General features: G+C 46.7%; 2 protein-coding genes across 3 annotated transcripts in view; one reads left to right on the plus strand and one right to left on the minus strand.

Moving 5' to 3' along the window:
- Positions 1-12,275, minus strand: part of LOC118514196 (breast cancer type 2 susceptibility protein homolog) — a 76,879-nt gene that overhangs the window by 25,758 nt on the left and 38,846 nt on the right. The window lies entirely within an intron of this gene.
- LOC118514197 (protein scabrous) overlaps positions 1-12,275 on the plus strand; it is a 60,850-nt gene that overhangs the window by 5,305 nt on the left and 43,270 nt on the right. For both annotated transcript variants that reach the window (XM_036060885.1, XM_036060886.1), the window contains exon 3: positions 9,378-9,705. In XM_036060885.1, the coding sequence (XP_035916778.1) occupies positions 9,378-9,705 (328 nt within the window). The remainder of the gene's footprint in view (positions 1-9,377; positions 9,706-12,275) is intronic.

Consider the following 12,275-nt stretch of genomic DNA (forward strand, 5'->3'; position numbering starts at 1 on the left):
ATATTGCCTAACAAGCTTTAAACAGTCAGGTATTCATGCCTATCAGTTTGGCCTACGGTGGGTTGTAATATGGTCAATAGCCATTCGACCTTATATCGGCCGCAGGAGCCAGGACCGATTCTTATAAGGGCTTTTAAAAATCAAACAAGGCCTGTTTAAACAAATCAGAACTGAGGTTGAAGACTCTCTCTCTCACCAGTATTACATTATTAAATAGCTGAAGATACCCAAACGTTCCCCGAAAAGAAGAAACCTATGCCAGCAAAACCCCAAACTGCCAGTCCTGTAAAATTACATTTCCTGTTCATTGAAATGTATTCAACGCGCAGTTTTCCGCTTCGTGTAGTACGTAAACCCCACCCCAAACCAACTACAGCAAGCTCACAACCTTTTTCGTGCCATTTTTCATTCACCCATGGCATGGCGGTACGAAGGCAGCTGGGAGAAAAACTGACACAACAAACCCACAATGAGCTATGGTCAAATAACGAATCAATCAATTTATTTTGCCCTGCTCCCTACGGTACACACAAAAAAACCCGGCGTTACGCACCCCTGCACGTCGGGATCGGCGACAGACGAGACAGGCACCCCAGCAAATTTGGGGTGCCTCCCCAAATGCCGAAAAATTTGCAATTTCCCAAACCTTCAACTCGAATGAACTTCGCACAAGTTTTGATAAATGATGTAGGCCTGACGGTAAAACGCACCCAACCGGTAACCGAAACGAAACCGAAAACATTCGCGGTTACCCCAACTCCAACATTAACCCCGAGAGCGAGAGGGAGCGAAAAAGGGGGTGTGGGTTGTGGCGAACAAGGCAGAGGGCAGCGTAGGGATGGAGAATTTGTAAGATTTTTATTAAAAGCTGATAATAATTGGCTTCGGGTTGGATGTAATGATTAGTGCCGGTTTGGTGCTGAAGTCAACATCAGACCCCAGCTCCAAGAACAATCAAAACAGTGATAGGAACTTTTTTTCGGGCAGTGAGTTTGTTACCGAAGATCTATGGAAGAGTCCTACCGAACTTCAACAGTTTCGGCACCAGTTGAAAGGGAGGAGGGCCAGATCGTCAGCCGGGGGCCTTCTAATTAATGGTTTCGCAACTCATTTCACGCCACTAATCTCTTTTGCAAAGAAACATGCGAAAAAGCTTCCTCTTTCTCTCGTTTGCTCTGTCTCCTTGGGGAGCCCAACACTACCAACAGTACAAACAGCGGGAAAAGTCAGTAGTCAAACCTCGGCATTGTGAGTAGTAGTAGTAGTCCGTGATGAAGGTTACGATCCCTTCAGTTTGATTAATGAGAACGTATTTTCCGAACAGGCATCGTTGTCGACCGAGACCGCGAGGGGATAATGTCGGGCACCAAAAAGCCCCCATCTATTTTCTCCTTTTTCCGGGGGTTTTTTCCCCCCTGTTTTGTTCCAAAGGAGTTGATTTCTTGTGCTACTGTTGCTGTGGCCCGCTTTTCCAACCGAAACGAACGTTTGCCTCAGTGTCTCAGTAATCCTTTTGCCGCCTCACTAACTCGTGCTGCTGCTGCCATGTTCGTTCGTTCATTCAATTGTCACCGTACCACAGACCGACCAGATTCGCAATTCGTTCTCGACTTGGAATTGGATCGTTCCTGGGAAAACTAAAAAAAAAACACGTAGCTGGACCGCGACAAAAAGCTTAAAGCTAATCGATGGTACATTTATATCCATTAGAAACAAATTGCTCCATACCAAACGGATCAATTCATTTCATCGGCTCAGGATTTTCGTTGCCGAACACGGACGGTACTGGCGTCGAACACCGCTCAGAATTACTTCTTCGACTTGCTGCTCCGTAGCTGGTCCAGCCTACCATTGACGGTCGGGACCGGTGGCAGTATGTGATGGAATAAAGATATACGAGGCTGCAGCTTATCGAAAGCGAGATGGAGAGAGATGCATCGAAACAGCACCGACTTCCGATGTGTCCGATGAGCCATTTTGAGTAGGAAGTAGTCAAGGTGAACTTACGACTCGAAGCGTTTGATGCGATAAGCAAAACACTGTACCACACCGGGAATGCTTAAATTGCATTCGGACATTCAATAGCGAAGCGATTCTATACTTCTGCCTTCATTCGAGCTTGCCAGGACAAAACATTCCGATGGTAGAGGCTTCCAAACTGATACACACACACATGCAGCGGGCTTGGCACCGGAATCGTTTATCGATTGAACATATGGAGCATTACACGATTTAGCACTAGAGCTAGTCAAGAGAGAGAGAGAGAGAGAGAGAGAGAGAGAGAGAGAGAGAGAGAGAGAGAGAGAGGGAGGGTACTACTTTTAACTCTAACCGTTTCAACTATTCCATTCGTTTTGTCCTTTATGTTTTTTGGTGTAATTGATGCCTCAAGTTAGGACAAATTGTTTTGAATTGAGAATTTAGGACACAGGAAGGTTCCCAGGATATTCTGTGCTGTTATAGTATAAATATTATTGAATAACTGATGCGCGCTGAAGCACTCCGTTTATAAACAAACCGTTAAAAAGTATCGATTTCGGATAGCGAAGAATGCAAATGAGTTGAATGCATGAATATTTTTAACCCTAAAAACTAGTCAAACTCGACTGATGAGAATCGTCAGAATCCGGACAATTATTATTGATTCATGATTCAGAGTTGGCGTTCCAATACGAAAAGCAATAAAAGTTTTTGCAGGAACGATTCCAGAAATCGATCAAACAACACTTTAATTGCTAAGTATTCTTTATCAAATGCTTGTGAAACTCAGATTATTATATCAGTAAAATTAAGGAAAAAAAATCTTACTCTAGGAAAAGCCGCTTTACAAATTACCAGTATGTCTGCGTTGTTCGTAGCGGAAATAATTTAAACCTTTCCAATATCTGGCAAACTTTTTTTGGTTTTAATCCATTTTTTTTAATTTTAAGCAATCAAACGCCTCTCCCACAGCGCGTTAAAGCCATTTTGCATAAATAAAGCCTTTTAAAAACAAAGGAACAAACTGCATTTGCATGCGATACAACCGCGTTTGCGAACGAACGCCACGACCACCGGTCCATCGTGGGCAAAAAAAAAACCAGCTCATCCATTGTCCACCGTCAATCGCCATTGTGCCATCAGGTCAGACCGGCCTCACCGTACTGCAGCAACACCTAAATCCTAACCCTGGTTGACGCTGGACGCTTTTGTCGCGTTCGAACGTCCATCCCGCCGGGTCGGGGTGGTCGCAATCACCCAAGGGAATGAAGCTAGCAACGACCGAAGTACGCGAGTACGACAGGGTTAAAGATGGTGGCACCATAGCTTCACTTTAACCCGAATCCTTGCTGACATGCGAATACATTTATCATTTACCTGGAGGCCCATCTCGAAAAGGACGAATCCGGTGCGAACGCGAACTGTAAAGCGACGCTTCTCGACTCCTGCTCTGGTCTGTGTCGTTGTTGGCATCGTCGGCGAAGGCATCAGCAAAACACAACAACAACAAAATGCAACAACCATAGCCTCGAAAAGCCCAAGGCTTCAGCAAACGAGCACAGGTTGTCGAGATGCGCTTACCATTTGCGGAAAAAAGGAATTCTACATGTGTGCGTGTGTGTGTGTGGTGCTTTCCAGTTCGAACTTTTTCCCCATCGGCAATGCCAACACCAGCCACACAGAAGCACTCAACAACAGCGGGACCACCACCTTTTTGCCAATCAGCTCTAACGACCAATCTTGCAGAATGGTGCGTTTTGAAGGAACTACAGCTACACACGGACCCAGGAAGAAGAAGGCAAAAACAACCTCTCAGAGACATACGTATACAACTGCAGCTTGTTCTCTTGGCTTGAACTCCTCACGCTGTCGAACCGGAAAGCTTGGATCCTTTGGCTGTGGTAATGCCACTTGCAAGTTTCCCACCCCCTGTGGGTAACGAGGTTTTAAGTCACCTTGACGGGCATGTGGGTCCGGTTGGTGTTTCCTTTTTTTCGCCTATTCGCAGTCGTCCACATCGTCAAGAAAAAGTGGAGCAAATGATCGATTGCGCTGGGGCAGCAGCGTTTACGATGTGACTGCAGGTTCGGGCCAACGATGTGACCTCCGCCTATCGTTTTACGAGGGAAGCGACACACACTCACACACACACACACAAATCACACACGTACACGCACGTACACACAGCCAAGTTAAATGGTTGTCTTGCCTGTCGTCCTGTCGTCGTAAAGGAGCCTCGGAGCCTGTTTCCTGTGGATGGGGACAGCGCTCGTTACGGATTTGTGCGAGGCTTGACTTTTCAGAACTGCGTGCTCAGAAGCCTGAAAGCCGGTAAAATGGGATTACGTTTGGTGTACGCAAGAAAGACCAAAATGATAGAAAGCGGAGCGAGCGGCAGTTCGGTGCTCTGGAAATGAGGAATGAGATTTTGATCCGCCTCGGACACTTCGAGAGTGCAGGGAGTTTATTCGACACTTCGATATTGGGACGGCTCACTGGACGAGCTTTACTGCACATTCTCCGATTAATGGTGACAGCACAATCTTGACGGACAGTTATAAGATTTAGTTTTCAGGACCTTCATTCAAACTACTCTTATTGGGAAAGAAGGACGAATCCTTGGCAGTTAGTAGCTCACACAAACGTCCCACAATAATTGCATCATTCTTGCTAATTAACGATGGCTTCAAAAGACGTCCAAAGGTCACCGTCTCCACCACACCAAAAATGCGCTCCATTTCATTTTGGACCATTCATTTGTAGTCGAAATTTCTTATTTCCCTCGAGCCTGAAGACAAATGACCTTAATGCGAACCTGGCAGCAAGAGTAGCGCAGTTCATTTGCTGCCAAAAGTCGATGCTTTGCATTTTAATTAACTCATCAAACATGGACCATGGCAGGAAGTCCGAAAGAGCGGGATATAGAGAGGTACTAACACAGGACACTCACTGCTTCTGCTCATCCGCATCACATTCGAGCCTGGAGATGTTGGCACTTTTGTTAACCGAAAAGGATCACAAATGTCATCCGGTTGCATGTCAGAAGCAACACGACGACGAAAAAAGCAACGAAGGCCCCGGGATCCTCTCAATCTCTTCGCCGTACTGCTCCCAGCCAGCCAAGATAGCCAAGAGCAGCACATAAAAGTAATAGCATTGCTCAGCACCCGTTGGGGTACTTTAATAAAAATATATGAGAACATCGGGCAATAGGGTACATACACAAGCTGAGGCAGGTTCCGTGTCTCCTGGTGACCCAACCTTTGTTCTTTGGGTTGATTACGTGGCAGAATCGTGATGGGGTAGCGGACGGAGAAAGCTGACCCCGGTACATAATTTTACGTATTATGCGTGAAAGCAGAAGCTCTCAACTTGGGGCCAGCAACCAGGGTACACGTCGTCGTTGACGTGCACTTAGGCCGAGGGAAAACTCCGGTGCCAATCGGGCCAATTTAGTTTCCCCGAGAATATGTCAATCGTTTGTCAGATGCGCCACTAAACCCATCCCTCCCCCACCGTGTCCACGTGTACTGACGTCGTCCCCGAAAATGGACGTGCTCTCGGCTTGGGCGGTAGCTGCTTTTATATCGTTTCTTCTGCCGCTTATCTCGACCAGAAGCACACCTTGGCTAACGGAGGCAGGGTACGCTACAAATTTCATCCCCAGCGAAGGTTCCCCGGAGGCCAGTAAGCCAGGTCTCGCCGAGCTCACGGACGGCTGCTACGGTACGGATCGGTTAAGCCAAAGCCATCAGGTTTGCCCGTGTCATCCGTTGGGAGGAACCTCGTAAACACGTTTGCACGTGAACCATTTCCGAAGAAGACTGCTGCTGCTTCTGCTGCTGCTGCTGGCAGTACGTTAGCAGAAGCAGGACAAAAAAAGCAACCGTAAAACAACGTAAGAAAAACGCCGTATCATGTCTTGGTGGGGACTATCGTTCCACTACACGAAGGATATATGTTTTTCTCCGCTTCTCAAGAGGAGGATGAGTATGAGTGTGTGTGTGTGTGTGTGTGTGTGTGTGTTTGTGTGTTCGATGTTTTTGGGGACTGATCCTCCCTGACAGTTTTCCAGGGGATCTTGATTGGGGTGGGAGGCTAGTGGCTGGAGCAGAGGGGATGGTTTTTGGGGGATGTTTTATGATCGAATTAGGTCCGTCGTATCGCTGGCCGGTTCGCACGTGCACAACCTCGGCGAAGTAACGGAGAGAGCGAGAGTAGCACACTCCATTTAACCTCGGGGAAGCATGACCTTAGCTAACACATCCAATCATCCTTCAACCAGCGATCCAGTGTTTTGCCCCCAAGGGTAGAACCGGAGTGCGGGTGAAGTGTAATTGTTTGGGTTGAGGTTGAGTAACTCTGAAAATGCTCGTTTTGCCCGTTGGCCTCACACCAAGATATTGCTTGTTCGCAGAAGGTTCGCTCTGCTGGTTCGATTGTTCTTTTGCTTCCTGTTTGTGTGCGTGAATTCTGGAACCGAAGCGTTTTCCCGGTGTACGGAAAAGGACGATAATCTTGGGCCTAAATCTCCCCCTTTTTTCAATATCTGACGCGCTAGCTAACCTCGTACAAGCAATCTTAGGCAAACACTCAATAATTTGCCCAACACAACAACGTGTAGACAAGTGGATGGATCGATGTCGCTTCCGTCGATCTGTCCGCCTCTTACAACGGACTTCAGAGGTTGGCTCTCGCGCGCGTCCTCCACCCGGACATGAATGGGGCAAAAGTAGCAAGTAATAAGCCTTTCATTTATTACTCAATATCTCCCACATCACCCTCCGGCGATTCTCGATAAGGTTTCTTCCTTGGCGAGAGCACATGCGGATGGAGGCGCCCAACACAGGGCTCAGCCCTGTCTTGATAAACACATTAAGGGCTGGCAAAACTGGTTGCAACAACATCGTCACCTCCTCTATCTCCGGAGCAGACTTTCCCAATCGTTTGCTTTACCGAGCTTTTCTTCTTCAGCAAGACATTGAAGGGTATCGGTTTTCACACACATAACAAGCATGGCTTGAGATCGAAAGGGCGACGCCACGTGTCTGATTTCCGAATGGGGACCCATACCGGGCGCTCGGGAACCCAGTGTATGGGAAGGAGAAGAAAAGAAGCTTATGAAAAGCGTACTCACACACACACATACAAATTCAGGCGCGCGAGTCAGGGAAACTCGGAAAGTGCAGCCCAAAGTCAAACGATTCGTTGCGATTTTTTGGGGTTTCTTCGGGATTTCTTTCGTCTGCGTTTCCCTCTTTTGGAAATGAAGAACATGAAGAAAAGTTAAACACATTAAGCATTTCACCACTACCGTTTACCTACCTACCCACCAACCTACCAACCAAAGGGCGCACCTTACGATCAAAGTCTGATGGTGGTGCAAAAGGAATAGAATAGAAGCTGGTTGGTTTCGCAACAAACCTCAACCTCCCACAGCGACCAGCCTAACCGACCAACCTCGTGTCTGCTGCCGTCCGTTTTTGGCGACCATTCCAACACGCCACCCACACGTCACGAAACTCGGTGATTGAATTTGGTTGTTTGCATGATCAGATGGAAAACACAGCATAGCTTGGCACGCAACCACGTACTGCGAGGGCGCTGGCGGTGGCCAACGAAAGCGTCAAGCGGAATCGTGAAGGTAGCAGGGTTTTTTTTATTCTGTTTTTTTATCCACAAAATGGATGGTTTTTGTTTCTGGTTTTAGACTATAGCGTGTCTTTGCTTATTTTCGCTAGGTAGAAGCAGCAGCAGCAGCATGACCTTTAAAGATTTACGCACGATAGCTTAGAAATAACGATGCTCTCGAAGCAATCTCTAGAGCAAAAAAGAGCCACATTCTATTTGCATTTTTTATGCTACTGCTAATGAAGAAAGAATTTCTCCCGGGCCCCTAATAACACTAACTATTGGTTCGTGCAGAAAAGTTTAACCACACCACAACACAATTCTGCCATCCCCGGGCAGCCAAAAACCCTGCTCCCAAGGCGTAGATGGACCGGATGATTGTGGCCGTAATTTGGCGGACCTTCTGTATCGATTTTTGAGTCACACCACCGTTAAGCCTTACGTTTAATGTGGCACAGTGTGTCCCAGGCCGGCAGTGTTGTGAACGAACCACAACCTACCCAAATCACTCACGAAATGTTCTTTTCGCGTGGTTCAAGCTCGTCCAAGGGGAATGCCTTCCGTCCTAAACTACACCCCTCTTACACCATGCAGGGGTGTAATCTTCCGCTGGCATTCATGGCCTACCGCTCAGGGCACGCCGTTAAGAGAAAGAAGCCAAACGAAGTGCGCCCGAGCCGCCTGGTGTGTTTAAGCCTAGCGCATGCAAAAAAGTAACCGAAAGAGCGTTAATGTGCTCGCTATAGCGCTGATAATGAATAAGCCTGAGAGTTTGGTGGAGGAGTTTTTTTTTTGCTTGCTTAATATTTGTTTGTTTTTCTTACCAAGTGGAAAATTTTGTGGTTCGGAAATAGCTTTGATCATGGAACAGCGCGATCCAAACTCTCGACACAATTTGTTGCGCGCAGATTGGAATATGTTTTCGAATTAAACATGTTGCCATTTTCATACATGTTTTTTTTTCTATTTGATGAATGGCTTGTTTAAATACGTACAACAAACTCGTGTACTCTAACATGAACATAGAGATGTTGTGCTTTTCTATTCATGCAATCAACATGTCAAGCGTGGATCATGCGTTAGCTTAAATACTCCTGGTGAAGGTTTTCTTGGAAGTGAATGTTGTGGTATGTTCGCTAGAGTATCGTTCCATCCTTTAAAAAAACGTTAAAAAAAGCAACCCAAAAAAAATGTAATCCTTAAATATGAAGTAGACAAACAGGCCGTTTTGGGCAATAGAATCCGCCTAAAAGTATGCAAAACGCAGAACAAATTTAATTTATTTAACAATGTCTTACGAAACGTTTGACATTTAATCTCGAAATCTCGCTTAAACTAACGATAATTTCGTTCAGTAAAATTTCACTTGAAAGAAACCCCTCATAATCGCTTACAGATTAGATTTTGGTTTACTTTTTCGCGACAAAATTCTTCGAAAAACTTCTCTTCATTTACCGGCAGCAGCATCAGCGACAGCAGTGCCCGTGATATAAGATACTTAGCGAGTAAATCCTTCCCTAATTGACTTGGAAACTTATTGCACAGACTTATATTAACCATTTTCGCAGAGTGGGGCTCATTTTGATAATTAATAACACTCCCACACCATGGCACCGTCGCCATTCACCCGACGTCTCCAACTGTGTGTTAAATTTTAATTGTATCCCGACGGCCGAATTCCACGAAACGATCGTTCTATCCATTTAGAATCACCAGAAATAATTGTGCTTTTTCCGCTTCTGTTTCGGGCCCGCTTCTACTTCCAGAGAGGACGTTAATCAGCTGCGGGAAGCTAGCTCGCCGAGCAAAGAACGGCTCACCGTGCAGTGGCTGTCACAATCGATATCCGAGATCCGTTCGGAGCTGGCCGAGCTGCAGAGCTCGTTCGGCGGCGGCTCCAAGGATGCTCAGTTCCGCAATCAGCTGCTGGAAGATCTCAGCACGCTGCGAAGCGAATTCGGTACGGCAAAGTTGGAGCTAGAATCGCTGCGTTCGCGGCAAGAAAAGACGGAAGTGCTGGTACGGGAGCTGCAGGAGGAAGCGGTCCAGAGTGCGGATGATATTCGGCGCAGTCTGAACATGCGACATGAAAAGGTAAGTCTTTCTAAATTCTAAAGACACCGACTCACTTCTGGAGATGCAAAACAAAAACATGGGGCCTAGAAGCGCTCTCTTATTGGTTGGGGTTTTTCCGTGGAAAATCTCTTCCATCTGGAGTTGGCATCCGGTTCCGGGCAAAGCCTACACACGCAATATATAACCCTTAATGTTCAACACCTTTATATTACTTCTCGGAAAACGGGCTTAGCACTCTCCTTTTCAGCGTACTTAATTGAGCTGTTGCACTTCACCGCTAGCCAAGGAAACGAGCCGAGAACGTGAAACGGGAATGAACATTATTGAAGTGACTGATGATCATTTCCACACCCCTTACTCCCGCCTTCAACCGCTTCCCCTCGGCGGTTAAGCTACCCATTGCCGGAAGCTGTTGCGAGAAGTTTATCATTTCGCATGGAATAATATCGCCCGCCTCCGTTACGGTGGTGAATTTTGCCGTCTTGAGGAATTCTGCTCGATGATAAAGCGCAACCTTTCCGGCCCAAGAAAAAGGATACTTTCGTTCGCAGTTCTGTATGTGTGTGTGTGTTTTTTTTTCATGCTGTAGTAATCCTTCCCCCATCCAGCACCAACCAGGAAGGAAACGTGCGTTATAATGATGCTTTATCACACTGACTTTTTCACCTCGGATCTCCTTTTTCTGCTCCGAACGAACCCACCACGCCACGCCAAATAATGGCAAGCAGCGTTCGAGCAGAGTGCGAAGAAATTATTCATGTAGATGTATGAGTGAAACATGAACCATACAAATCGGGATTCAAGCTCGCCACCTAGCCGGTGGAACCTGAGACAACCACGGTTTGGTAAACTCGCACACCCTTGGATGTCGGTAAATGCGTTCCCTCAAGCAACTGGGAACGCTTATTTGCTCATCCTATACACCGACAGATCGGCACTCGTTTGTCTTGTCGCGGCTGAAACCTGACGAAGAGAATGGTGGCGACCGGGCGTAGCGTACCACTTTACACCTTACGCCACCAACAAAAACATTGACCAGAAGGAAGGGGCGCGGTGCAGCAAGGATGTACCGTTTACATGTTCCCATGCCAGAAAGGATTCCTTTGTTTGCACGATATGGGGTATGATTATAACAACAAACTATGTTGGCCGAGGCGGGGGGTTTAGAATTACCTTATTTGCGCAGGTCGCCATTAAAGAAAAAGGAAGGCGCACACGGTAAACCAAAGTGGTGCGTCTCCCTTCCTGGGGTGGTGTGATGGGTAGGTGAGGTCTTTGGAACCCGGGGAAATGTTGCGTGTTCCGGATCCGCCGGGTACTGCTAGTAGTGCTAAAAGTAACACTTTGCCAGTAAAGTTCTCGCGTCGAGCGACCCGTTGTTTGAAGGGAAAGCATCAGATATCGAGTTCCCGGGTGTGGTTACATCTGGGCGGCGGTGATGATGATGGTGGAATTTTGAGAGGTGCGGAAGGGCACAGTACACAATGTTGTGATACTTTGTAGCGTTTGATGCATGCAACACACCGTGTGAAAGTGGAGCAGAATTTGGGGCTTTGGCGTTCAGTTGGAAAGCATCCTTTTTCATGTTGTTACTTTAAATAGAGATACTTTTAATAGAGATATTATGAGGTTCTCACAATCAAAAATATCATCTGTTTGATGGGTATGTTTATCAAGTTTACTTCTAGAAGTTATAGAAGTTATAGTTTATAGAATTAAATTATTAAAAATAAATTGCCTAACCACAGGCGTAAATTGTACGCCTGAAAGTATGCAACACACTTAGTACCCATTTGAGATACTTAAACAAAAGACCCTCCAAACACTGGGCGCTGGGTTTGATTATCCCCCGGGTCTTCTTTACCATCAATTATCCAGCTCTTAAAACGGCTTACCATCATCGTTGCCTGCAGCACTCGGTGGACGAACCGAACGAACAATTCCTAGTACTCAGATAAAACACCAGCAACGTATCCCCCCTCTCCCCCACCGAAGGTCACCGGGAACAAGACCAAAAATCCTGGAAGATTTAACCTAAGCCCTAACTTCAACGACAAAAGCGTAACACACAGACACAGACAGGCTGAACGACTGAAAAACGACGCACACCGGGCTCCTAGACAGATGATGTAAAATGTATCAACTGTGGAACGACTGGCGCTAGGACCACGACACGCGCACACACACACACACACCAGCCAGAAATAGCCTCAACTAAATCCTACGCTTATGAGAATCTATCGGCGGGGATTGTGCGGAAAAGGGCGAAACGATTGTTTAGCGAGCATTAGCAGTGGGACGAATGGCCTAACATTCCTCCTACCAGGCTCTGGTATGTACATGCCGAGCCAGCATACTTCAAACAGCTCGAGACAAATGAGAGTTAATTTTGGGCTCTTAAAAGGTATTACGATCGAAAACTGGCGAGATGACGAACGTTCCCCCGATGCGCACATAGAGCACCAGGCGTTTCCAAGGCGTGGATTAATAAAATTATTGCTGGATTTAGTGTCGCGGCTAGCGAGAGAACAAGAGAGGGAGCGTAGGATGCTGCTCGTGTAGATCGTCCTTCCTTTGAACTCCCCGTT

This window comes from Anopheles stephensi, chromosome 3 (genome assembly GCF_013141755.1).
Source record: "Anopheles stephensi strain Indian chromosome 3, UCI_ANSTEP_V1.0, whole genome shotgun sequence".
Lineage (NCBI taxonomy): Eukaryota > Metazoa > Arthropoda > Insecta > Diptera > Culicidae > Anopheles > Anopheles stephensi.